This window comes from Enoplosus armatus, chromosome 16, assembly GCF_043641665.1.
Source record: "Enoplosus armatus isolate fEnoArm2 chromosome 16, fEnoArm2.hap1, whole genome shotgun sequence".
In the NCBI taxonomy this organism is placed as follows: Eukaryota; Metazoa; Chordata; class Actinopteri; order Centrarchiformes; family Enoplosidae; genus Enoplosus; species Enoplosus armatus.
The window spans coordinates 7,996,796-8,024,342 of NC_092195.1; the positions used below are offsets into that span (position 1 = coordinate 7,996,796).

Below are 27,547 nucleotides of genomic sequence, written 5' to 3' on the forward strand. Positions count from 1 at the left end.
TTTCTGTTCATTTAGAGTGAATAATGTACTCACAAAAGCGGCTAAAGGGTATTAGGAAAAAGCACAGGATATCCCGCCTGTGCCTCGTTCCCATTGGCTGCGGAAACTCACCGAGGGCTGCGATTGGCGGAAATCGCAGTCAGTCATAACAGTTCAGTTAGGCTTTCCTGGCTTGACAGCTGTCACTGTACGCCGAGGTCAAGGGGAAAGAAGCATGGCTGCGTTGTTTAGAGGGTCGCGTAATTTATTGTTAAGGTGGAATAAGCATGTCGACCTTGCCTTCGGTAACGTATTCGCTTATGTTGTCAGTTTCCTTGTGCCCTTTTTCTCCGTTTATGAGTGCGTGTTCAGGGGAAAAGGCAAGCGGAACATTCTCTGCTCCAGCCTGTTAGCTAGCTTGTTAGCACTCTGAAGAAAGTATGAATACTCACTGCCCGTGCTAGTTACAGTGTTACAGTTTGGACACAATGTCCCTGAGTTGTCCTGCTGTGTGGTGTTCATTCATGCAGTATGTCAGGACAATGTGGTTAATGGACACGAGCATAGTGAAATGTGAAGCAATGGCCAGTAACAGCTAACTTTATCTGACAATGATGTCTTTATAGACCTGTGGTAGGTTCTGTGTAAGAGCTGTATATGAACATTCTGAATATATTAGTCTGCTCTAGGTGTTGCTATTCTTAATACAGCAATGTAATCTACACACGTTCATGGAGTAACCTTATTGCATCACTGCCACAACGCCTGCTCTATCCACTCCTCCCTGCCCACCCTACAATGCCAGGCACAACATTGTTTTCTGAATCAGCAACTTTGAATGATCCTAGTTAAGATGCTACTTGAAATCCAGGGACCACTGACATGATGTTATAGTTACACTGGCCCTTTCTTTACTGCAAGTAACTATCTGGTGTTTAAATAGTCTGTTGTGCTGTGAACTATTATTATATCTTTCTTTAATGTATCCTGGCATTGAATTGTAATGGTTCACTTTGGCTACAGTAGTCATTTCTGTGAAGGTCCTTCCTCTAAAAGTCCCAATACAGTGCTTCCCCTTTCCCCCTTGTAATGCCTGTACAAAGCAGACACGGCCCAGGCCTGTACAGCCAGTTTCAAAGTCCATTGTGAAGTTGCCAACAACTGCATCAAATGGGTTGTCATACTTCTGTGAACACATTCAGATATATTATTATTATATCAAAATAAATAGCTATTTAGATCGATGGTACATAGATAAAGCTCTAGTAGCCAAGTATGCAGTAATGGACTGAGTAACGACTTTAGAGCAGAAACGGACAAATTACCTGACTACTTATGCATCCGGTAGCCTTACACTTCAAATCTTAGAATTAAAGTAAATTAATCTGTGGAGGTGAATAGGTACGCTTATATCACATGCTAAGATTAGAATTAGTGCTGAAACGATAAATTAATTTATTAATCTGAATAGAATTAACAAAGAGTTAATCAATAATTTAATGCAAAAATGTTCCTGGTTTCAGCTTATGAAATGTGATTTTCTGCTTTTGTCTGTTTTATTTCATATAAACTGAATACAATTTAGAATAGAGAATAGAAAACACAATATCTGAACAGTCACCTTGGGCTGGGAGAAATTGTAGAAATGATTAATGGGAAAAAATAATCAACATACTAATTGGTAATGGAAATAAATACGAGTTGCAGTCCCAGTTAAAGTGATTATACTGTTTTACACTTGTTTTACACTTTACACACAGTATACAACCTGAGGAAGCAGTGTAACATGCAGAAAAAAATGTATTCGAAAATAAGGAGTGTCTGAGAACGTGCCTTTCATTTAAAGTTTGTTATACCACTCTTGTTTATGATATCTGACACTGCAGAATGAAACAGTGGTTAATTTGTTTAGTTTAAGTCACCATGTGCAATTCAGTGCGATAAACCATATTGTTGCACCATATTGTTACTGAGTACTAAAATAGATATAGATTTGGTTCATGCAAAGAACAGGCTAGAAAATAAAGTGAAGATTGGAAAACAAATGTGTTCTAGACAACTGAAATGTGTCATCACCAGCCTTAACTGTGGGAACAATATTCCCATTCCCACTATTCAAAAGATCTGCTCTTTTTTCTCTTGCTTGCATTTCTGAAACATGTGGTCAGTAGTTGTGGTAGTAGCAGTGTAATTTTTTTCAACTTTGAAGGAAGAAGTATTAGATCAGATATGCTGTAGTTCTTGGAAGGTGTGTATATTTTGTAAGGATGACTTGAAACTCAATTTAGGAAAAATAGGTATAATGACAGACAGAGCACCAAGTTGTTTTTATTTAATAGATCACAGTATTATAGTAGATACTCATCTTAATAGACATTAGCGTGTCATTAATACAAAACATATTCCATGCAAAGGAAGTAACACGTGAGCAAAGTAGTTTGTAATGTATCTACTTTATATGTTGAAGGGTTGTCTGAATTTAAGGTAAGGTTCTCTGTTTGGACTTCATCAGCCAGGCCTAATCCTGTTGTTGTAGTCTGGTTGGTTGACTCTGTTTAGTATCCGTTAACCTGGCTGGACCTTGGCTGAGCCAGCAGTGTTTAACAGCCTGGCCAGACTGCCCAAAAGCTGGTTGTGAGTTACAGCATTAAGATTTGCACTGTTGTCATTGATTCTAATAAGAGCGTGTCCTTCTGGCAGTTGCAGTTTTTAGTTTTTCATAGCACTACTCATGGTGGAAAGTCTTCATTTTAAGTAAACCCCTTTGAACTTCCTCTGCTATACAAATAAACTTGCCTTGCTTTACCTTTATTGGGTAAACTGCACTGTCAGTAAAAATGACGTTATTACACTATGTGATTGCACAAATTGTGTCTATAGCCTCTCTGAACTGTTGGTCAAGATCTTGAGGATTGTAATGTATCTGTATTGCTTTGGACTTCAGCTAAACAAAATGTCTCCTGTTTTTTTCTCACACACCTCTAATGGTGTCTTTGTTATCCTCCCTCAGTGTCATCACGATCAATGGCCTCAAAAACACCAGTGGGGTTTATTGGTCTGGGAAACATGGGCACTCCCATGGCCAGAAACCTGTTAAAAAACGGTTATCCCGTCATAGCCACTGATGTCTTTCCGGAGTCTTGCAAGGAGCTGCAGGACACTGGTGCCCAGGTAACACTCACGTCAGTAGCACATCACATATATATGTGACACATAAAATTATACACTCCTTATTGACAAGTATTTTCAAGCTTTTACCACCAATTAATTGAAATTCACTGCAGTTTCTTTAGAATGGTAAAGTAAATATGTGCATCTGGGCCAACTGGTTGTATTATATAAATAAGAATATGTATAAATATATAAATAAACAGCTATAATACATTTCATTTATTCATGCAATGATTACTCCATATTCAGGTAGTAGACTCTCCAGCAGAGGTGGCGGAGAAAGCGGACCGCATCATCACAATGCTGCCTTCCAGTCCCAACGTCATAGAAGTCTACACAGGCCCAAATGGCATCCTCAAGTAAGCAAACGTTACTATCACAGGCTCCATTTGTGACCTTTGTGACATTCACACAACCCCACCCTACCTCTTTAAAAAGAAACAGCACAATTGCAAGGTGTTTAATGTACAAACGGAGAGGCCTGGCCAAACAAAAACGTATTTCATGCACTCTACATAAAGTGTTTTTTGTCTTGTTCTCTTTAGGAAGGTGAAGAAGGGAACACTGTTGATTGACTCCTCCACCATTGACCCCGCTGTCTCAAAAGAGATGGCAGCTGCTGCAGAGAAGATGGGTGCCGTGTTCATGGATGCTCCAGTGTCAGGAGGTAATGTGTCACCCAAAGAATTAGTAAGCAATGTTGCACCTTCTTGATTTGCTGTCTTTGTCTTCAAGCACTTCACATCTGCAAAGTCCATCTCTGCTTGTTTGATTTTGTGGTTGTTGCAGCTTGACTATTGTAATTAGCTCTTTTTGCTTTGTTATAATGGCAAATATTAAAAATCACTAACACTAAAGATCAACAAAAGTGCAAGATGATGTTGCTCATGCAAGCTGTGTTTGAAGAGAGCATATTGCATTTTTGCAATTGGTGTCACAGGCTTTATTTCATTTTTAAGACCATCAGACAGTATATAGAGGGATCGAGAGTAGGTGAAGGTGGCACAATCAAAAGCAGAATCAGACTGCTAGTTTGTTCATTTGAGAATACCAATCATAGTGTTAGGCCTATGACCCCTCAGCCTTACTTCTGAACTGTCTTAGACTCTTTTGTATATCTAAACTATGGGACCTTTTGGGTTAGTGCTAGGACATGGGTTGTAATTACTGAGCGGGCCAGCCAGTAGGTGCCCTCTTGAGGTTTTATTGCTGCTTTTGACCAGGGGTCTTAAAGGCAAGGTTAAGGTTTTAAGTCCTCATTATGTTGGTGCTGTCTGCTCGTGACGGCTTCTTGACAGAGCACAGGATCACCAGTCGTCCTTAATGGGCTGAGCCGCGGTGGAGAATCCCGTGTCAGAGCTTCTCATGTTGATGGAGCCGTAATGGCGGGTATCCCATGTTAGTTCCTTTCATGTCAGATAAAGAGTCATAAAGAGGAGAGAAACTGCCCTCACATGGAGTGCAGGAGAGGAGAGGAGAGGAGAGGAGATAAGACATGAAGGAGAGACGTCGCAGTAAAACTGTCCATCTCTCTCTCTTTCTCTCACACACACACACTCAATTCTTTTCATTCAGGTATGCTACATCTTGACACTCTTGCCCATCTGACTACTAACTCTGACTAATCATACTCTTTATTTGCTTTTTATTGCAATTCATGTACAATGCTCCCGCCCTATCCCATACAAACACAGACTTGGCCCACACTGGCATGTTTACCAGCTGGCGTCTGCAGAACAGACCAACTGCAGTCAGCGAGATCAGAGCCTTAAGCCTGTTACTCTCCCTTAACACACTCTGTTTACATACTATAGACAGTGCACAGTTTGTGTGTGCAGTCCTCTGTGAAGGTTCTTCCTCTCCTGTCTCTTAACTAAGCCTCTTTTACTAGCCTGAGATGAGCAATGATTTACCTGCAACTAGCTCTGCAGACACTCTTCTTTCACACACACATGCACACATGCTGCATGCGCCCACCCAGTGTCACCTTGAGACCACCATAAGTCATATCCATAAGTGCATACAACTTGTTTAGTGCACAATAGCAGCAGAAAATTACTCAAAATACCAAGCATTCACTTGCTCCAGCCTCTGCACTGAAAGGATTTTCTCTGTTTTATAGTGTTGTAAATGGAAAATCTTTGGGGTTTGTGCTGTTGGTTGGACAAAACAAGTAATTTAGAGATGTCACCTAGGGCTTTGGGAACATTTTATAGACAAAACAATTAATCTAAATCAAATTTAATCTGAATCTAAAAAAGAATCTTCCGATTGATTGACAAGAAAAGAAGTGGTTAGTTGTAGCCCTCAAGTGCACACACTGAGACATTCAGCCCCACTCTGAGCTAGGGAGTGGAAGTTGGTGGTGATGGTGTGACCTTGATAAACCAGGCTAAACCTGTAGAGACAAAAAGGTCATGAAAGAGTGTCTCAGCGTTTGGCAACTTCATGGGAAATAGCAGAGACCTGTATCCCCTCCTTCCTCACCCCCTCACCCCACTTTCCACGTCCCTGGGTGGGATATGAAGTTAAATGCTATGTTCCAGCCAGGAGATGGCACCCTACCCAAATAGGGCATTGTCTTACTCATGAGGTGTCTGTGTATGCGTGTGCGAGAGAGAAAAGTATGGGTGACATCATCTCATCTCTATGACCAATAGTACTATTATTAGTTATCGTATTAATATGTCCACAGATGAAACACTTTATAGCATAAAGGTAAAATACAAAATACTTTTTAGTTAAAAACAGACTCCAGAGACACTCAATAATATAATAATATAATAACATTATATTTGTATTATATTTTATTTATGTAATTTATTATATATTTTGGATGCACTTGATTGAATTGATTTAAAGGAACGCATTGTCCAATCAAAATGTATTTTGCTCACTGAGGACAAGAATACACTCAGCACAGACTTGCTGTGATCTCCCATACTCTTAAACTTTTGCAGACACAGTCTGTTCTTTTTGTGGTTTCTGTATTTGTTTTTATTTTTAATTTAGATTTTTCTTTTGATATAAACTGAATCCTTTTGTGCATGTGCGGTGTGTGTGAGGTGGCATAGTTTACACAGAAATGTGTGTGTGTGTGTATGTTGTGTGCGTCACTCGAGGTTTGGCAGCCAACTGTGGGATCTGAATAGCGGAGTCATAACCCTTTTTAAAAAGAGCAATCAAAAACAAAAAAAAACCTTTCACTTTCTTCTCATGGGCATCCTGCTGGCTTTCACTCTTGCACATTGACCAGTGTCTTGGCTTTAGCCCTGCATGACCCAGCTGTGTCCTGGTAGACACACATACACACACATATCCATGCAGAGTTGTAATCTCTGTGCAAACACTTTCCTGCATAGACACAGTTATTAACTTAGACACTGGTTCTTCAGGCATGCTAACATTTGCTTGCACACACACACTTCTACCACTGTCTGGTGTCATTAAAAGTGTCCGCATGCAAAGTGGACCCACAACAAAACACGCTCTGATGTCACAGGCTCAGGGTGTTGGCACAGCAATGGCAAAAATAGGAGGTCTGGCTAACAAGCGACGGGGTCGTTAGCAGTAATTACCCAGAATGCCTGTGTTTGTGTCTGTGGGCCCATGGTGGGCTGCCACATTGCTAACGGACGATGGCTTTAAAAAGCCCCTAAAAAACCTTTCATTGTGTTTTTCCCAGCGCTGGGAAAGTCAGCTATCGGTGCAAATGAAAGCAAGAGGGAGCTGAGCTGTTGTGGGACCATGGGCACTCGGGCTAATGTTGCTTGTTTGCGAGCTCTTATAATCCTCAGCTAACTACCTATTTAGGCTGAGTCTCAACCCCACTCTAATCATATCCATACCACATAAACTGAAGCCTTAGTGTTGCAGTGTGTCATTTGCCGACAGTTTGAACGTCATCCTCCAGCATGTAGGAGCTTGTTCAAGCCAAGGCTGGCACCAGTTGGTTCATCAGTCAACGCTGCCAATCCACTCCTTAGCTGACTGATATAGGCTCTATTTCTCCCTCCAGGCCCACAGGACCTGGGGCTTCTTCCGCAAAGATCAACTTGATGATCGCTTACACAACATATAATCAGACTTGAGATAAGCATTAAAGGGATAGTTCTTGACCTTGGAAATTAGAGTTTGACAAAAAAAAGCCCTTTTCTGGAGCTTTCAACCACATCACAAGGTCTTCCACCTACTGTTTCTTAGATAAAGCATGGATTCTGATGTTTAAAGTCCCCCACCACTCAGAAATTTGTTATTATTGTTACTTCACTTTGATGTTTGACCTTCACTGTGCAGAATGATGTATGTGCAGAGTTTGACACTAGAAGGCTGTTTTCACACTGCACTCAAGTTTCTCTATTACCTTAGATCTAAACGTTTAAGATGTGGAGTTTATTAACGAGGTAATTTACCTTTTTGTGAAAAACCCTTATCAGACGTAAATTATAATAAGTATTTTTATATAGCATGTCTGGAAGAAAGTTTTTCCTAGGGATTATTGTGGTCCCTAAAAAGTCTCCTTGCTTGCGATACAAAAATAAAATCACAAAGTATTAACTACAGTAGGGCTGCTACTAAGGATCATTTTCATTATCGATTAATCTAACGATTATATTGTCAATTATTTATTTATCATTTAGTCTGAAAATAGTAAAAAAATGGTGATCCAACCAACTGTCCAATTAATTATCACAGAAGACGAAGAAAATCAGCAAATTCTAATATTTGAGAAGCTGGAAGAAAAATGTTTATCATTTTTGCTTGAAAAAATACTGAAACAATTAATTGATTATCAAAATGGTTGCCAATTAATTTTCTGTCGATCAATTCATCAGCTCGTCGCAGCTTTAGTATTTCCTTTGTGTCTCTCTTAAAGTCACCCCCTTGCTCACTCATTCACTATTCCCTACATAACAAACATTTATGTTTGTTTACTCTATAGCGAGCAGTAAATTGAGGTTTTGGAAGGTTACTGACAGGTGTTGTGCCTCATGACTGTAATTTATCCATCAAAATCGCTGCATTTCATTGTGGGACCTTCAGCTAAAAGCAGTGTACATGCTATGGATACTTTTTCATTCCATCATAGGAATTTTTGAGGGCACTATTAGTGCACAAGTTTGATACTGTTAATTCGTAGTCTTAAATAAAATGTTAGAAGGAAAATATAGTGGATTTTACTAGCAAATAGGGAGTGATTTTGGATGCCTAAGATTTGCATAAATCCAAAGACCAGTCAAACTACTCTTTGTAAAACTGGACACTGATTCGCCTGGTCAGGGAAAGGAGCAGGAGAGCACTCAGGCCAACTTAATCCAGTCTGAGAATGGGATTAATTGAGAAGACGAGTCTGGGAGCCTGAAGGCCGTTTAGTGAAGGTTAGTGATGATTCTCTGACACTGAGTTAAGGAATCAGGTCGGAGGGGCAGGGGGTGGTGCTGTTGCAGTCTGTCATGTTGATGGCTTACCAGTACTAGAGAGCGTCAGTGGTCCAAAGATTAGATTAGCATAACAAGCGGGTCCTGGTGACATAGAGGGGGAATGAGGGGGAGGGCTAGAGGGTGGGAGGGTGTAGGGCGGTAAAGTGACCAGGGATGGCGATGATGGAGGGGTGGTGACGGGGGGCTCTAGCCTATGCTCCAGATGGAGGTAGACCCACAGCAGCTGGGGACTGGCTCTCACATCTCTGCCCCTATTGCATCTGCTATGTGTGTGTGTGTACAGACAAATAGTCAGCTGGTGTATGAGTCATACAGAAAATCTCTGTCCGTCAAATGTAGCCCAAATGTCACACTGCATGTCACTCACCTAAAAGCGAATTAGCGTTCTGTCTGTATGAAGGACAGTTTGTGCACCTCGACCACGTGAGTGTGTATGTTTGTGTGTGTGTGTTTGTGTCCCTGCCTGCTAACAGCCTAATTGGGCATCATTATTAACTTGCTCTATCCTGGATGAGTCTCATCGGGCCAGGGAAAGGATTGATTGTGGATCTCTCAAGCCTCTGTCACCTACCATTGACCAGCCTCTACCCTACAGAATAGAGCAGTTACTGATGATGATAATGATGATAATGATGGTGATGATGAGGGCCGGCCTGGTGGTCACTGGGCAGGCATTGCAGACCAAACCCTTAAGGCTGTAGACACATTTATATACAAGAAACGCTCTTTAACTGAATTAACTCTTCCTTTGTTTTTGTTTTCTTTGACAAAACCGAACTTTCTCCAGTCGCCTACTCACTCGAGGTTCTCATGGAGCATTTGTGTGCAGGAGTCAGTTCTCATGGCTCTGCGCTCGTTAACTGGAGCAGATAAAGAGTCTGTTTTTAACATAACATAGGAGCATTAGCAAAGTTGGCAGATAAACTGTTGAAAGTGCTGATTTTTTTTACGTGTGTGAGCAATTTTGGTGAATGCACACCCTCGTACCGTTTCACTTATTTACTCGATATCCGTTATGCTTTTTACAGGGCCTGTTTGGGTTTTTAATTTGTTTGAGAAAAAGATCTGCCCTTGGGTGTAATTATAATGGTAGACCACATGAGGCTGCGCTGCTGGCCTGTAAACATCCTACCCCCACTGGCTTACACTGTAAGCAGTCATCGCCCATTGACTCACACTATTAAGTGTGAAGGCTCTTTTCAGTCTGAATTATAGATGACTGCAGCCGAGCCAAAACTTTTAACTTACATGTGCATATAGTTAAAAACTTAGTTGCAAACAGTCAAGTGTATTGCCAAAGCCAGAGTTTGTTTACACCAACTACATTTGGTGTGACATGAAATCTGGCATATCCCTAAATCTCTCCTGGCGTTCTCAAAGTGAAAGCAGTTACATTATCATTTTAGGAAATTAGGTGTTTGGAGGAGCTCTAATGATATTATAGGTGTTGTTTTGCTCGAAGTGTTTTTCCGTATACTCCATATAAAAGCAGGGTTGTGGCGTGCTGTCAAATGCGTCATTCATTACCAAACTCCAGGAACATCCCTTTTTTGTGTGTGTGTGTGTGTGTGTGTGTGTGTGTGTGTGTGTGTGTGTGTTGTTTGTGTAGCCTCATATTCACAAATGTAGTTTAATTTAAACTCACCACCAATAAAAAGTGCCTACTGGTTTACATGCGGCTCGTAACTCCGAGACACAGCCTCAGAAGCTCTAACTGACGTCTTATTGGCGGCCGGCTCTGGGATCTGCACCTGTCCCTGGTACACACACACACACACACACACACACACACACACACACACACACACACACACACACACACAGATACTGCCTTCACATGTACACAGACATTCTCACTTACATTATACATACACACCACTTCAAAAAGAGCCCAAGTTTAAAAGGTTTTAAGACTGTCATGAATCACTTTGGTGGATTCTTTTGTGTGTAATGAAAGAAGTGCTAATGAACTTTGTGTTCACTACAAACAGGCCAAACCAGAGTTGCTCCTCTGATCTTCCTTCGCCTTCACACAACCAGCTTCACCCTCCTCTGTTCATGGTTAATGCCTGTTGTCGAAGCCTGCTGTTAAGCATCTGTCCTAATAGTACTTCATTGCCTGCTTATTAACTTAAATCTTGTTAATATAGGAGATCAGATGAAGGAGATGTCTATGTGTGTCAGACTTGCAAGGGCCACACACAACTACATATGCACACACACTCACAGGCACAGATATACACACTGTGTGGTGCCTCTCCATATGCCATACAACATCCTGTAGGAGCCACTTTCATTCTCCTCTCCCCCTCCTAACCCTTGCACTCTACGCAGTAAAAGCCACGGAGTAGCTCATTAATAGTCCAGCCAGCTTCTGCATGCCTGCAAGAATATTTGCGTTGGGTGATTTTGGTGTGAGGAGGTGGGCGCCCACTACTCAGCCAACCAAAACTTGTACCCTGGAGCTGGATGAGAGAAAGTGACCGAGGAGAGAGGTGGTTCTTTCCCAAGGGAATTATTTCCCAAGAAAGGATCGCCTGCTAGACATTAGAGTGGCACTTTATTCTGAATCTACTGTTTTTTTTATCTCCAGAAAGACGTGGCAGTAGCACTCTGGTGTAATTATATTTTGCTCAATTTATTAAGTAGTACTTGGCATGGCATTATATATATAACTTTTTCTCTAGTGGATGTCTTCTGAGTATTTTCATCCCTCCTCTACTCTTTCCTCTCTATCGCTCACCCCTATATCTTATATCATAGGTGCCCCCCACCCCTTACACACACACACATACACACCTTGCCCCCCCCCCCCCCCAGGGGGCGTTGTGTAGTTGTGCAGTGCTAACGATCCAGGACTGTCACTCCCGCTGGGATGGATGAGCCAGCGGACCTGGCGCTCAGGAAGCCTCATTAGGATTCCTCTTTAATCCGTCTCTGACAGGACCAGTCCGAGAACGGGATGTCCCCTCACACACACACACACACGCACGCACGCACGCGCGGTAGACACATACACAACACATAGACACTATCACAGAATTACACGTCACACACACAAACACAAATTCACTTTTTCCCATGCACAATGAACAGACTCACTGATACCCCCAACACACACACATTGTTATGCTAATGATGTGTTAGTCTTCCGCCAACAAAGATCTTCCATCATCCCGGTGTCACTGCCTATAGAAATCCACTACAGATCATAAGAGCTTATTATGGGTGATTAGTTAATTTGAGGGAGGGAGAGTTGGGAGGGATGCTGGGAGGTAGGAAGAGAAAGATCGTTTTCCTTCTCTGCTGCCGTCTCTACTACATCTCTCTCTACTTCTCTCTCTCTCTACTTCTCTCTCTCTCTCTCTCTCTCTCTCTCTCTCTCTCTCTCTCTCTCTCTCTCTCTTGCTCTCTTTTGTCTCACTCTCCTTCTTTCTCTCCTTAGTGAGATATATTGATCAACACTTTGACTGTGTTATCAATAATCTCCTCTTTAGTCGTCCGCGAACAGTGATCTCCACTAATGAACCAGCACAGTTGTCACACTGCTCTTTCTATGTGTGTGTGTGTGTGTGTGTGTGTGTGTGTATTTGTATTTGTCTGAGAGGGAGAAGCTCATCCTGAAGCTTGAAAACTAGTAAATAAAATGTAAAACAAAATAAGAAGTGATACTATAATTAATTAAAGAAAACTCTACTTGAGTTATTATTTCTTTATTCTTTTTTCAAAATTATAATGATAACATTGTCAAGAAAAGTTCTATGACTACTTCAGCACTGTACATTACACAGTACATAGCTGTATGATATATAACTAAAGCTGTTTGGTCAAACAGCCGGTACAATGTCAACAATATCCGAGCTAATAAAAACTATATTATATTAAACTCAAATAGATGAAGTCAGACATATACATGAAATAAAGACAACAAAAAGTAACAAGAAAGGAAGTAAATCTATCATGTCTATGGTCTGTGGACCATATGTGTGTATGATTGGTGTGTGTGGCGGCCTTATGTTGAGCGTGTGTTTGCCGTGGTCCATAGGCAGCTGCCGCAGCGTGGGCTTTGGGCTTCATTATGTGGCCCTAATGACCTGCTGACAGCTCAACACTGACACACACACAACACACACACTTACAGCGTAGTGGCATCATCATACACTTGACAACAGCACAGCCAATTAAAGAAGGGGGAGGGGAGAAAGAAATGTATATTTATGTTTATGGATCATATAAGTATACAGTACCTCTCCTCTCCTTTGTAGTCAAGTCTGATAATGTGAAGTCAGTTGTTTTGTCCCCAGCAATTCCCTTTTAATTATTAACACTGACATTATTAGGCTTTCACTATTAAGAGGCCTTTCATTAGAGTTAGAGGACACTTCAAATTTCTCTTTAGGGTGTTCTTTCCTTCTGTCGGAGAACCGTAAAGTAAATCATTTTGTGTACATAATCACAGCCTTTTTATTTCTACAGTATTTTTGAGCATTATATTTTGTTTTCTCTTGTGTGAGTGTGTGTATACAGTATGTGTCTACCAGATTTTATTCTATTTATGTTCGGGGCCATTCAATGAAGCCTTTTATGGACACTGCCATTGCAGAGGAGACTCAGGCCGGCTGGGTCCAACCCACTCTGAAAAGGGGTTATTTCTGCTTTAAGGATCCTGCGGAGTGTGTGTGTGTGGGGGGGGGGGGGGGTGAGGTTGCCTCCTACAACATGGCACGCTCCTTAAGCCATCAGGCATGGGGAGGGACACCTAATTGAACATGATAAAGTGTAAAGTTAATTACCCCTCACGCCTGTCACTGATACCCCCACGAGGGGGCCGGCCTCAGGCGCAGCTGTTGGTGTGTATGTGTGTGTGTGTGAGACAGAGAGAGTAAGGGTGACAGGACAAAAGGCAAGGGCTCCCACGAGGGTTGTGCAGTGGATGATGGCAACAATCGGCTTTTAAAGATACCTCTGTCCCTCTGGTGCATCGCTACTTAACACGCCTGTCCTACTATGAGGCTAACACACACATACACACACACACACACACACAAGTACACAGCTGACCTTTTAGACACAGTTGGTAGTGTTGAAACAGTCAAGTGGTTGTTGTATTGTGTTCTTTTGTATGGCAAACCCATATATTTTAGTTGGATGCACCTGTTCAGTTACAGTATGATGATGAGTTTTGTAAAGTTTTACTCACTATTTGACCTTGCATAAAGTTTGCAGTGTGTTGCAGGTCCGCAGGTCTGGGTCGGACTTGGGATCGATATGTCGAACTATCAAGTACAGTATGTTTTCACCTCAGTTAACCTCAACACTGTGTTTGAACATGTGTTGTGTGTGTAGGTGTTGGGGCTGCCAGCCTGGCCAAGCTGACCTTCATGGTAGGTGGAGTGGAGGAGGAATACAACGCTGCGCAGGAGCTGCTCACCTGCATGGGAGCCAATGTTGTCTACTGTGGACAGGTTGGCACTGGACAGGTAAAGACCCATGCATGCCTACATTTTTTAACTTTTTAAACATCTTTACTCACATAGACAAAATTTCACTAATTTCAGTGACTTAAATACCCACACATACACTTACTCATATGCACATCTATAATTAGTTTAATTGAAAGAAAAACACAATTCAAGTTTTTTTATAATCATCCATCCAGAGGAACTCACCAGAATCATTTCTGATGAGTTGTTAATATATTTCTCACTTATTTGTATTTGTATTTTTTAACTGCAAGTCTACATTTGAGATTTTACTAAAAAATGTAAAACATGAAATGGATTTTGTCCAAATCACATAAAAAATAAAGCGTTTTCTCTTCAGACCATTAAACCCACATATTTCTATAGCTAATGGTTAAACTGGAAAATAAATAAATCAGGAATTCAGGAACGTCTATGCAGTTAGATGTCTTTCTACACAGCCACTGTTTAGGTATATTCACAAGTCTGTCCAAAGCTAGATCATCTCATGATTATGATTATGTCTGATGTACCATTAAATGTATTTATATTCTGTATTATATGTTGTCTTGCAAACCTCCTCATATACACAAAGTAAAAAGTGCCTTTTCCGCTTTCTGGCCAACCCTCTCTAGGCAGCGAAGATCTGCAACAACATGCTGCTGGCTATCGGGATGATTGGGACCGCAGAGACCATGAACCTTGGCATCAGGTATTGTTACTTAGCTGCCATCTACCTGTTATCCTAAAGAAACACTAGATTTACATTCTGACACAGGGAAACTTGTGAGTGGGCTATTAAAAGTTTATATACCTAACTTATACAAACTAAGCCTTTAAATGGACAACACAATGTTGTTCACATGCAGATGTAACCCTGTGAGGCTACTACATGTGAAAACCAGGGATTCAGTAGATCCAGTAGGGTTCCTTTTGGAGATGCTGACTTTTCCTCCTGAGTCAACAAAATGTTGAAGTTTTCAGATGTTTGGTTATAAGAAGCACAAGCACCATGAGCTAAAGGTGGCAAGTTTGAGGCTTCCACATTTTAGCCACGCATGAATTCACTTTTGACCTAGCCCTCAGATACAGCCGTCACTATAAAAGCAATTACTATACCAGTGATATGGCCGTAACTGGCAGTAATTTACTACTTCAATACAGCTTTGAAAATGTGTGCGTGCATGTGTGTGTGTAGTTTATGAAAGTGCTAAAGGGGTCAGCCCAGCCCCGAGTCAGAGCCGCCTCTGCTGGAGAGAGATGGATGAGGGGGTGGAGCCACAGACTCTGATTTACATCTGCTGATTGAGCTCTCACCAGCATCCTGTCACAACCCTGTCACTGAACACTGCCTAGAAATCCCATCATTCATCAGGCTCCGTCCTGGCACAAAGCCTCTTTGGCCAGAAGGCTGAGAATGATGGGATATGAAGTCTTCTGAGCTAAACCAAACCATTTTGTTATGACCTGAAATATCAGGCTCACCCAAGGATTTAAAAAATACGAAAATGCTGGATGATTGTGAAACAAGTCTCGTCATTGTACAGATCCCCTTCAGAATCTCCCTTTTCTGGAAGTTGTTGTTAAGAAAATAGGTTTCCTACGCTAGGCCTACACATCAGTTATTCCTCACATGAAGTTAATTTACCTGAGCCATCAGATCCGTTTTTCACCTTAGAAGTGTGAATTTATTATCTATTTATACATGTCCCCTGTCAATAATAGACTGTTTCCTCTGTTCACCGAGTTACTATTATGTGTTTTTATGGGTTTTGCAACTTAAAAGGTGTGTGCCCCCAGTTTTGTGTGTGTGTGTGTGTGTGCGTGTGTGTGTGCATGTGTGCGTGCACGCGTGCGTGTGCGTGTGTGTGCGTGCATGTATGTGAATTGCTCTTCTCACAGTGCAGCTGTGTTAGTGCAGCTGATTTATCTGTGCTGAGACGGAGGAGGAAAATTGGCATGAGCAGTCGCACATAAATCCCCCTACTAGGCCTCTGAAATATGGAGGCATTAAGGGAGCAACACAGATTTACACATTGCCACACTGTCCCTGATGCACACACACTTAGACACACAGATTTACATCCACAGACACTGAAGACAGCAGTTTTATACCAAACTACAACAGCTTCTACTCACTGTGCACGTCATTATAATGTATGAAAAAAAAGAATACTAACTACTGCATCCCTTCACATTGAATGTGAATTATTTTTTACATCTTTGCAAAACTGACCCATATTCAGTCTCGATTGTGTGTGTGTGTGTGTGTGTGTGTGTGTGTGTGTGTGTGTGTGTGTGTGTGTGTGTGTGTGTGTGTGTGTGTGTGTGTGTGTGTGTGTGTGTGTGATTCCATGTTTCCCCCCCTTCTTACTAGCCAATCTCTGGGGCTTTATTATAGGGTTTGACAAAGACTGTCATCGTTTAGAGAGAGCCCACACCCGTAAATCTCCCATGCTGCATTGCGGCCCAGCCTCTTATGCAGAGAGGACGCTCTCTTAGGCGTATGTGTATAGATAGACAGACACACACACACACACACACACACACACACACACACACACAGCACAGTCCGACACAAAGGAGACTGAGCGCTCACGGGCAATTTACAGGAAAACGACAATAACATTTTATCATGCTGGACTTGGGCCTGATAGAGCTGCCCTTTTCTTCAAGTGTGTGTGTGTGTGTGTGTGTGTGTGTGTGTGTGTGTGTGTGTGTGTGTGTGTGTGTGTGTGTGTGTGTGTTTCTCCTTACCTGTACATGCAGACAGACACACAAACACACACACTCACACACACAGTTCTGTTCGCAGAGCTAATTTGTTGATCTCAGATGGAAGCTCGGGCCGTCTCCAACAGAGCGTGACGTTCTCTTAGTGCTAGGAATGGCCACGCATGACAATTATGAGCACACACACACACACACACACCCTGCCTTTCTGCTGTCCTTTCTTTCCCTCTCTTTCGTCTTTTTTCTTCCCCATCCCTGTTTGCTTTACCTCCTCATTTAATTTTTTTATTTTAATCCCTTCTTCTCTGCCTGCTGTAATTTCTGCATGCAGCCATCCTGTCAGTGAAAAAGAGGGATGAGAAGCTGCAGAGAGTAGCGTGGAGAGGCAGCAGTGATTTTAATGATGAAGATGAAAGGTGAGGAAGAAGAGGAGAGGGGTGACTGGCCCAGGAAGGGACATGTGGCTTTTACAGCTTACGGCTCACCTTGCACGCCTGTGTACCAGCGCTCATTCATGCATAAGAATATGCAGTCACTGATGCACAAGTAGGAACACACGTATTTGCTCCTCCTTATTCATTTTATGGGGAGAATCGAAAGGATATAACAAGACACAACCCATTTGTGTTGAGAGACAGAAACAGGTTTGCCACAACACACATGAACACAGACATGCATCTCTTCTCCTTAAATTAATTGCGAACATATGTTCCGATGAAGATTAAAGTCGGGCGATAAACGCGCTTGTTGCCTCAATAAATGGGATAGTAAATGCTTGTGTGTGTATATGTGCTCGTTAGCTCTTTAATGTAATAATAAATGGGGAACGGGTTGGGCGTCCTCTCCTGTGGCATCAGGCGAGGACGAGAAGCTAATCGCAATGAAACAGACAGTTAATATCAGTGCTGCAAATGAACTCCACCTGCCAGAGCTCCCCGACTCATAAACACATAAACACCCTCCCTTCTTATTTTTCATCTCCATACCTCTCACTCTCACATTTCTTTAATCTGCAGCGGCATCGCACAGCAACACGTTCGTTTCACTGTTGGTGTCTTTGTGTGTTTATCCATGTCAATCTTGTTAAAGCGTGACATGTCCTCTTCTCCACGCAAATTACCACAGGCGAGGAACAACACCACTGCGTCAGCTAATAACCACGGCCGTGTGTGTGTGAGTGGTTACGTGTGTATGTGTGTGTGATAGGAGCAGGAGGGGAACTTCATTGATTTATCGTTAACAGAGGACAACAGCTCCCCGTCAGCGTCTCTGGTCGCTATAACAAACGATCTGCGCGCTCGGACGCGCTTTATTGTAGCTCAGCCAGTAACCTTTTCAGCTGCTGACCCAGAACGCAGGGAGGGGCTGCCTGCTTGTGTGTGTGTGTGTGAGAGAGAGAGAGAGAGAGAGTGTGTATGCGCAGAGATGGGGGGTTTGTGCGCGATGTCAAACATATGTCCCCCAGAGTCCTCAGACAGGGAGGTGTCAGCAGGGAAGACGAGGGGGAGGAAGAGGAGAGCGAGTGGAGGCGGAGGAGAGGAGAAGCAGGACGGCGAGGGATGCTTTACAGACATAAACTAAAAAAGCCATCATGAGAGAGACTGCCATTAAAAAAAATTGCAAGCTAAAACACATGTTTACGCACACACATGCACGCAGGCAGCGTCACTTATGCCACATTTCCAAAACAGTTTGTTAAAAAAAAAAACACGAGAGGGCTGAACAGACACAAAAGAGACGAAGGGTAAGGGAGGGGGGAGAATCATGGAGAGAGTGTAAATGCAATTCCCTTTCTTAATTAGTTAGTAGACAGCTAATAAAAACTGTGGTAGTAATGGCAGAATGAGAGCCAGGTGGAAGGAGGGAGGGAGGGAGGCTGCTGGCCTTAAGGACCTATGATGGTTTAATAGTCATATTGAGAGCAGAATAGAGTTACAGGCCTGTAAGTAACAGTGAACTGAGGCAGCCAGGGCTTGATGTGGTCAGCTTTACACTGGCCTTTAAACCGTTAATATACAAAAGCTGCACTACACAGGCAGATTGAACGACCGACACAGACGCTAGAGTTACACCCTCCCTACTGTAATGGTTGGCACTTTGTTTCTCTCCCTGCTTGTGTCTTGTCTGCGCTCTCTTTGTCTCATTTTGCTTTCTGCTTCTTCTCATCATAGCCTGGAGATTTGTCCTCTTGCATCTGAAAGTGGGTTGCTGCTAAATGGGGCAGCAGAAGTAAGATCGTACTTCTATACGTGACAGCGGAGGTTTATGGCTCCCCTGTGCTGCTTAACCACTTCTCCTCCTCCTCCTCCTCCACTTTCTTTTTTTCATGAAAGAGGGATGATGAAGGATAGATGTGCTGGTAAACATCAATACTGCATTAGCCAGCATTACAAAGCCTTCAGCCATTAACACTGAGGAATGGTCACAGCCTAGCATAAAGTTCAATGGGGGTCACTACAATCACCAGCCGCCCCACACCCATCTTTTTCCATGTTCCTCTTTCGCCCTGTTTTGAAAATTAATTCCATAATCGGCGCTCCTGTCCCTCCCGTCCCTTCTTTCCTGTTTCCTTACTACTTCTAACATAATTCCTCTTTCCTTTTCTGTCGCTACCAGTAATTTTCACCTTTATCTCACCACCTCATACTGAGTCATCTTTTCATCAAGGAATAGACAAGACAAGAAAGTTCTTGGGGCTTTCAGTGGCTAATATTAAAGACTCAGGTCTCAACCACAGAATGATGCAGAGTTTATGTACCCATTATGACCGTTTTACACAAATGATTGACCCATGACGGAGATACTGACCTCTGTCTTCTCCTTTTTACCAGACTGGGTTTGGACCCCAAGCTGCTGGCAAAGATCCTCAACATGTCCTCAGGTCGTTGCTGGTCCAGTGACACGTACAATCCTGTCCCTGGCGTCATGGAGGGAGTCCCCTCTGCCAACAACTACCAGGGCGGCTTTGGAACCACACTAATGGCCAAGGTACAACCTGCTCCCTGTCTGTGTCATTTGTTTTTATCTTCACGATAACCTGTAACTCTCTCTTGGGGCAGTAACTAATAATTATTTTCATTATTGAGTAATCTCTCGATTTCTTGTTTTAGCTTAATTGATTAGCAAGTTTTTTTCTTTCTGTTTAGTTAATCAAGTGTCAGAAAATAGTGAAAAATGTCCATCCAACATTCCAAAATCTAAAAATATTCAATGAAATAAAACATAGAAAAACAGCAAATCCCCACATTGGAGAAGCTGGAAGCAGCAAATGTTTGCTATTTTTCCCAGGATGACTTAAATGACTAATCATTCATCTAAATTGTTGCCATTGTGTGCTGACTGACTAATGGAATAATCGAATCATTGTTTCAGCTACTCGGAGTCCTCTTTTTCTTTTCTTTTAGTCTCTTTTTTTGTCCCTCTCAACCCTGTAATTTGCTTTGTCTCACTTCTAACTGTTCTTTTGTCTCTGTGTAATACTCCTGCTCTCCTCTTCACCATCCCATCTGTGACTTACTGTGTGCCACTTCATTTTACTGTCACTGCATTAGCTCTTCTGTATGGGTCAGTCTGTGTCTGTGTATTATCTAGTGCATCTGGGTGTCTATTAATACACTTGCAATGTGTGCTCTGCATATGTCGGCCTGGGTATCTATCTATTCCATCACACACACCAAACTCAAGAAACCTGATAGAATTAGGATAAACACTTACTTTCTTACAGTCACTTATATCATCCATTAGATAAACAAAAAGATATTATTATTTTACTCCACCTATCTGACACTCAGCGTCTCTTTCTCCCTTTGTTTCTGTTTCTAGGATCTTGGTTTGGCTCAGAACACTGCCACCAACACTAAGACACCCATCCCTCTGGGTTCCCTCGCCCACCAGATCTACAGAGTCATGTGCTCCCGCGGCTACGCTAACAAGGACTTCTCATCCGTCTTCCAATTCCTACGCGAAGAGGAAGGACAGTGAATGGAGGGGGATGTTACCATACACACACACACACACACACACACACACACACACACACACACACACACACACACACACACCACATCCACACACCCCAGTGCCCCTTATCCCACTATGCTCAGGAGAGACTAAGGCCTTGCCCTCAGGCACAGTTCTGCGATCCAATTAACATACTGTATGTCGACACATGTCTCCTCATTGCATTAGCTGAATCATATTTCCAATTCACGGCTCTCTCTCTGCAAGGGGGGAAATGCTAAAACTGACCTTAGATCAGTATCTAGAGACAAATCAACTCCCTTGCCAGTCTAAGGCTGAGAGGCCAGAGGGGAAAATGAGAGGTAGGATGAGGCAGTGCAGGTTCATATGTAACAATGCAAATAAAATGTGGTTTTTCAGGATGATTGATAAGTAATAACTGCATGATTGTTAAAAGTTAAGGTTTGTTTTTGTGCTTTTTGCCTGTTACCCAAATGACTCTGACCTGAAAAAATACACACTACAGTAAGGATTCACATAGTGCTGGAAATTTGATTGAAGAGACATTGCAAGAGAGTGCAGAGTTTAGGTTACCCTTTCTCTACCGTAACTGGAAAAATCCCATATTCACAGCATATATATATGTAAGGTAACCAAAACTAGCCACCCTGTGGGCTCAAAGTTTACTTGTTTTGTTACATTTGTCTGTTTCTGGCAGGAAGTTGGTGTCATTCAGTCACGTACGCATCACCTGAATCATCCTGTCAGCACACATACTTTCATTTGTTGATTTCATCCAGTTTATTTTTTACCTTGTGAATACACTAGTTACAGTAGTTTCGTTTCTTCGGTACATTTAACAGCATTTAAGTTGCCACTCACTGGATCAACCAGTTCTGCTTGTTTAAATACTGTGATATATATCTGGTTATTTTTGCACTGTGTGCATCGCAGTGCGATGTGCCAGGCCATTTTGATACGGTTACAGACTCTCTTTGAACTTACCTCTCTTCTCTACTGTCTACATCTGCTTATCGAGCCACTGGAGTATTATTTTGTGACCAACACTGTTTAAATTTTATACTGATCACTACAAAATGTTGTTCTCACTGTCTAGCACTTTCCCTTGCCCGTTTATCTATCCTCATATAATTCTCCTCTCTCTCTCTCTCTCTCTGTCTTTGTCTCTCTCAGCTTGTACAACATCTGTGTAAAGTGTAAGCGAGGAACGGTTCCTCCCTGCTCTGAGCAAATGTACATAATGTATATTTCATATTGTTGTGTAGTATTGAAGAGGAATCTAAATGAACCGTCACTTTTTTTTAGTAAAATTCATGAATAGCGTCTACCTGAAATAAAAGATGTTCTGTGTATTTGGTGTTTGTCTGGTTTGGTTTGTCCCGTGTTGCTAAAGATGTAGCACTTGTCATTCAGGGTATAATTCATTATAGCTCATGTATTTATCTCTTAGCATTGAAGTTATTGACATTGTGAAAATAGAGCTTAGAAATAACTAAATCATTTGGTAGTGATTCATTCAGCAAGTACTGAATTAAGTACTAGTTTTGGGAGAGTGTCTCAGTGGCCATCTTACCTGTTAATGAGAACACAGACACCCAAATTGTTCATAGTCCTATTATACTTAAAATACCAAACATGTTTGTGCACCCACTATATTCTGTAGAAGTAACGTCTGTGACCAATCACGATTAAATTGGAACAAGACTAGCTAGCGGTTCTGTGAGGCTGTAATTAGGGACTGCGATGCTTTGAGCTGAATGCTAACAATGACAATGCTAACATGCTGATGTTTAGCAGGTATAATGTTTACCATATTCACCATCTTAGTTTACAAAGTACAACTAAGGCTAATGGGAATGTCATACGTTTTGCAGGTATTTAGACATAAGCATTGGATAACAAACAAATTGAGATTTTGCTGATAAAAAGTCACAGGAACAACAAAATGATGACAATTCATCCTGAGGGGGACATGAATGTCTGTACTCTCTACCACATTTCATTGCAATCTATCCAATAGTTGTTGAGATATTTCAGTCAGTCGGTGGACCAACAGATTTTTAATCATACACTTAGCACTTACACTTGCCGACATTTCTTATTTTCTTACTTTTGAGATCATACAAGCCATCTACTGTTATTGGACATAGAAACATAGAAAAGTTCACATTTGTTATCTAATGTGCCCATTACATCCATCCTGTAAGAGGAACTCTACATGGTTGCTGTCCTTGAAGTTTTGAATGGACAAAAACACTAAACACTGTGCAGTCCTTTGGTTTTTCAACTGTATCTGTCTGGCCATGTGTGTACACACCACTGTCTTCTGGCTGCATGTTTCAGAGGTTGTTACACCAGTCTTATTTAACTTGTTGTTTGCTATGATCCAGCCATCCTGCTCTTCAGTTGTTCCATTGTTTCTCCAAAGTTCTTCAGCAGGCGCTCATATAACGCTTAACGTCAGTTGGGGAGAAATAGCAGCACTAATCTCAGAATGATGCCCTTATTTCCATCATTACAATGAAATGAGAGGAAAAAAACAAATGCGGTTTTGTTTTATTTTACTGTCTTTTTTTCCTGAGGGCTGGTGTTTCTTCGCGACATTTTATGGAGCTGCTATCGTCTAAGTGGCAGCCACAGTTGTAGCAGACTGCGGTGAGCCGTTGGTGGCAGGAGTTGTGTCGTGGGCTTGTGACTCACTCTGTTATTGTTCTTTGGGAAGTATGCACTTGCCCCGGCTGTGTGCTTTGAAGATTCTCTTTATCTGATTGTAAAAGAGAAGTACTTCTAGGTTTAGATGAAGAAGCTGCTGATATCACACAACTTTTCCCATGAAAAAGCTGGGGTCACTTGTCAGGCAGGATTTGGTATCCTTTAGCCTCTGACACCATCTTGGCCTTTGCAGACAATAGGCTGTGGTCTTCCTGAGGTCTCGCTAAAGAGGAGCTACGCCTCTGTCCTGGCCTGCAGAATTAGGCAGCGTAGCTGATTCATATTTGGGTGTTTTCATTTGCCTGTGTTTAATAGCAGGCTGCTGAGCCGGCGGTTTCCTCATTAAAGGACACATGAAAGAAGGCCGTAAAGGAGCGTTGGTGAGACCGGTCTGCGCTGACGTCTGAAGGGGACGCAAGCGACCGAAGGACCGACAGAGTCCCGAGCCAGCCGGTCTGAGCTGGAGGGCCTCACCCTCTCAGTCAGGCAGCCAGTGGCGGGACACCAGACACACCACACTGAACTGTGTCCACACCATGGTACAACACCAGTCTGATGTGTCAGCACGAGTTCACTGTTTGATGCAAAACTTGTGTTTGTTTTATGGGATTCAAACTATAGTTTAGTCTGACAACACTGAGCTGAGAGATATATAGCATTATTACTTTTTCAAGCATCAACAACCCTTCTCCTGATCATAGATACTACTATCGGGAAACCCACATAAACCTGAGCTCAATTAGTCTTGAAATTAAATTTATGTATGTTATACACAGATGATCAAGTTTTGTATCTTTCATATTTCTGCTGGTGTGTCAGACTTTGAAGTTAATTGCCCACCTGGTAACCCCCCCCCCCCATTTAGAAAATAAAACAGTCTCGGCTGTGAGAGTTGCTGCTGTGATAAATACCTGAGGCAACAGCGTTCATTATTTCCCCATTATAACTGCTGGTGGATCCTCGGCTGTTTAACGACTCGCTTTTTAAGGAAGTAAGAGCGGTGGGGTCACAGCGCAGGGAGGGGGGCGAGGCTCCTCTAAGCACCCCGTGATTCATATCAAACGTATGTTAAGTGGCATGTGGCTAAATTAGTGGCTGGAATCTAGCAGGTATAATAGCTCGCCCGGCAGTGCGTAACGAGCCACTGTCTCACTGTGTAGTAATGTGGCCTTGATATCTTTTACATGAACCCACCAATAATAGTCAGGCCATTTAGTCCTAGCCCATATCCACACCCACAGCGTCTGCACATCAGCACAACACCCACACAAGTCTTCTTCCTGTTTTGTAGACAACATTCCCCCATCCTGAGTCATTGACTCCGCTTAGGTTCATTAGTGAAGATAATTCTATTGCAGACAGCGGGTCAGCGCATAACATGTCACAATGACAGCGAGGCACGTAACAGCAGCTAATATGAAGTCCTCATTAGAATATCTATGGGGGTGTAGTGAGTTGTTGTGAAACACAGGGATACTGCCTGGTTCAAAGGTTGCATCTCAACAATATGAGTAAACATCTGAGGGAGAAAGGACCCCATATAATCTGCCCCTGCTGGTCTTTTCATGCTATCCTGTTTTTACTCACTTTTCCTGCCTTTGTTACTTTCTCCAAGCTGGACATGAAGTGTTCATGGTTGTGATTTCTAAGACGTGAAGATCCCTGCTATCACCCAACGTTATACTGATTCATTCATACTTTCCTATTCTGCCCGGCTTTCTCTTACTGCCCTTTCCTCCTCTTTTATACTATACTTCCCTCTTCACATTACCCCCCACACACCCTCTGTCACCTGTGAATAACGACAACATGCGCACTCTATTCATCACATACTACTGCACATGCTCAGTAGCTCTTCATTATATTAATTACTCTCATTGGAAGAGTGATCATCAACCCCGTCAGAATCCATCACCGCGCGGTTCCCACAGAGACCCAGGCCCGGTAAATAATCACCGGTGTCGGTAACAGGGCTCCGGCCCCGGCAGTCCCGTCGGGCCCACCAGGGTGGGCCCTAAATACCCAAGAGGGTGCAGCTCCCGCTGAGCCACATTCATCTCTGCCAGTGGAGAAGGTAGCTGTAAGGCCGGTTCCAGAGGCTGCCGGTGCTGCTTCAGACCTGTAATGGGTGGGGGTGGGTGAGAGCAGGGTAAAGGTAGTCTGAGCCCGGCTCAGCAGTCAGGGGGGAATAACACATTCTGTTTTACAACAACCTCTGGAAAGGTGTATGAGGTTCTGTGAGGTAATATGGTTTCAAATGAAAAATGAGATCTGGAGTCCAAACTAATTCATAAACTGAATCCACCACAGGACCATGAGGGAGACCACAGAGTCGAGTTGACACCAAGCATGCTTAGTGTGGTTCATCAAACTGTGGAATGTTAACTCTTTGATTTCAGTTTTTTGACTGGTGAAAACAATGCCACTGAAGTTCAGGTGCACACCAAGACAATGCGGCAAGACTGCCTGAATATTATTGATGCACCCATCTGATACTGACATCCAACTCCGATACAGAGTCCTACACCTCAAGTCAGAGTATCTGTTGATACAGAGTGCTGATCCAATACCAGTGCTCTTCCCAAATTTAAAATCTACACACCTTATTGGAATCATTTTGATGTAAGGTAACATGAGGCCAGGGACTGCTGTGGCAATAAAAACTGGGTCAGTGGCTGGCCATGACAGAATTAATGTAAATGATAACAGAAGCACAGAATGTTATAAAGACACGGATGAAGAAGCTGAAAAGATATTTTTAGTGAGTATAATTTGGACCAACTGCAAGAAATGACCCCAGAAAGCAAGCGTTTATTGATGTAGGTGGACTTTTGATAGCTTGCAGTTACTCAGCAGTTATTGTATTGTCTTTAAAGAGGAGCAAAACAAAATGAATTAAAGGTCAAACCATAATCTTGATTGATGCTCAGCTATTTCTTCACCCGTTGATACAGTAACTGGTATAAACAATGAAACTGAATTACATTAAATTACAGGATAGAGTGAAGACAACGTTTTTTTTTTGCTAGAGGGACTGGAATCACCTTTTTGACTCCAAAATTGTGTGATGTTTTTAGGCTACTATAACATTAAGTTCACATGCCTTTTATTTTAAAGACTTTTCTATATTTTTTGTTGTTGTCAACAAGCCCCATGAAAAAACATAAAAACCAAAATTGAATCAGTGCCATTCTCAACACTTTCCATCTTCCCCAGCCTGGCCATGGCTCTCCGTTCCAAGCCCATTTATTGCTACTCAGGACGTAAATCTAAATAAGGCTGAATACTTTCCTAAAGCAGCTGGGCACGGTAGTTTTCAACAAACATTACTCAAACACAAGTCAGTTGGGTGTTTGTTGGGGACTAGTTTTAGCTGCAGATTTGCTGCGCTTGTGAATATTTACAGTATCAGAATGGTGTTGACTCAAAGTTAAATACAGTGCCCATATTAATATATATATATATATATATATATATTATATATATTATTGTTGCTCATTGATCGACAAACATGTGACTGTAAAAATGTTGGCACCAGCAAACAGAATCTATCTGGAGTACAGGTTTACAACGCTTCCCTTACACAATATTTCTGATTCAGAAGTTGTTTAGAACCACTGCAGCACCATTTAAAACGCTAATCTGAAATCTCAGGACTCTAAATATACCAAACTCCAGCCTTGAGTTGTCCTGAGCATAGCAACTCTGTAATAGCCTCATCTTGCTCTGTTTAAAGCTCTCTTCATGGCCAATTGACCTGATACCTCACTCCTGTCTCCTGCTAATTGAACAGAGAAGGAACAAGGGAGAGGCACAGGGAGAGGGAGAGGGAGAAAAAGAGGGGGACTGAGGAGGAAGGAGCGATGTGATAGAGGACGAGTGAGAGGAGAGAAGCGAGGGGTGGTGTAGCATGCAAGGCCTCATTGATTAGGTGGTGAGCGGTGCAATGTTTCTCTCCTGACGCTTACACGCATTAAAGCTACATAAACACCCATAATTGGTTCGTTTAGAGCAGAGTGGAGGGAAACAGCACACACACATACAGCACATCATTGTCTGTATGTGTGC

General features: G+C 42.3%; 1 protein-coding gene across 1 annotated transcript; it reads left to right on the top strand.

Moving 5' to 3' along the window:
* Positions 1-208: 208 nt before the first annotated feature.
* hibadha (3-hydroxyisobutyrate dehydrogenase a) lies at positions 209-22,119 on the top strand. Its single transcript, XM_070921358.1, has 8 exons — positions 209-284; positions 2,990-3,150; positions 3,400-3,509; positions 3,696-3,817; positions 13,938-14,071; positions 14,689-14,765; positions 19,618-19,774; positions 20,609-22,119. Exons 1-8 carry the CDS (start codon positions 215-217, stop codon positions 20,765-20,767), a joined length of 990 nt encoding a protein of 329 aa, XP_070777459.1. The 5' UTR covers positions 209-214; the 3' UTR covers positions 20,768-22,119.
* Positions 22,120-27,547: the final 5,428 nt, after the last annotated feature.

What these genes read in the sequence shown, in the direction of transcription:
- hibadha (XM_070921358.1), top strand. Translation starts at nt 215, where the DNA reads ATGGCTGCGTTGTTTAGAGGGTCGCGTAATTTATTGTTAAGGTGGAAT. An exon ending in GGCCCAAATGGCATCCTCAA is followed by an intron (nt 3,510 to 3,695) that starts GTAAGCAAACGT and finishes TGTTCTCTTTAG; the next exon opens with GAAGGTGAAGAAGGGAACAC. An exon ending in GGATGCTCCAGTGTCAGGAG is followed by an intron (nt 3,818 to 13,937) that starts GTAATGTGTCAC and finishes TTGTGTGTGTAG; the next exon opens with GTGTTGGGGCTGCCAGCCTG.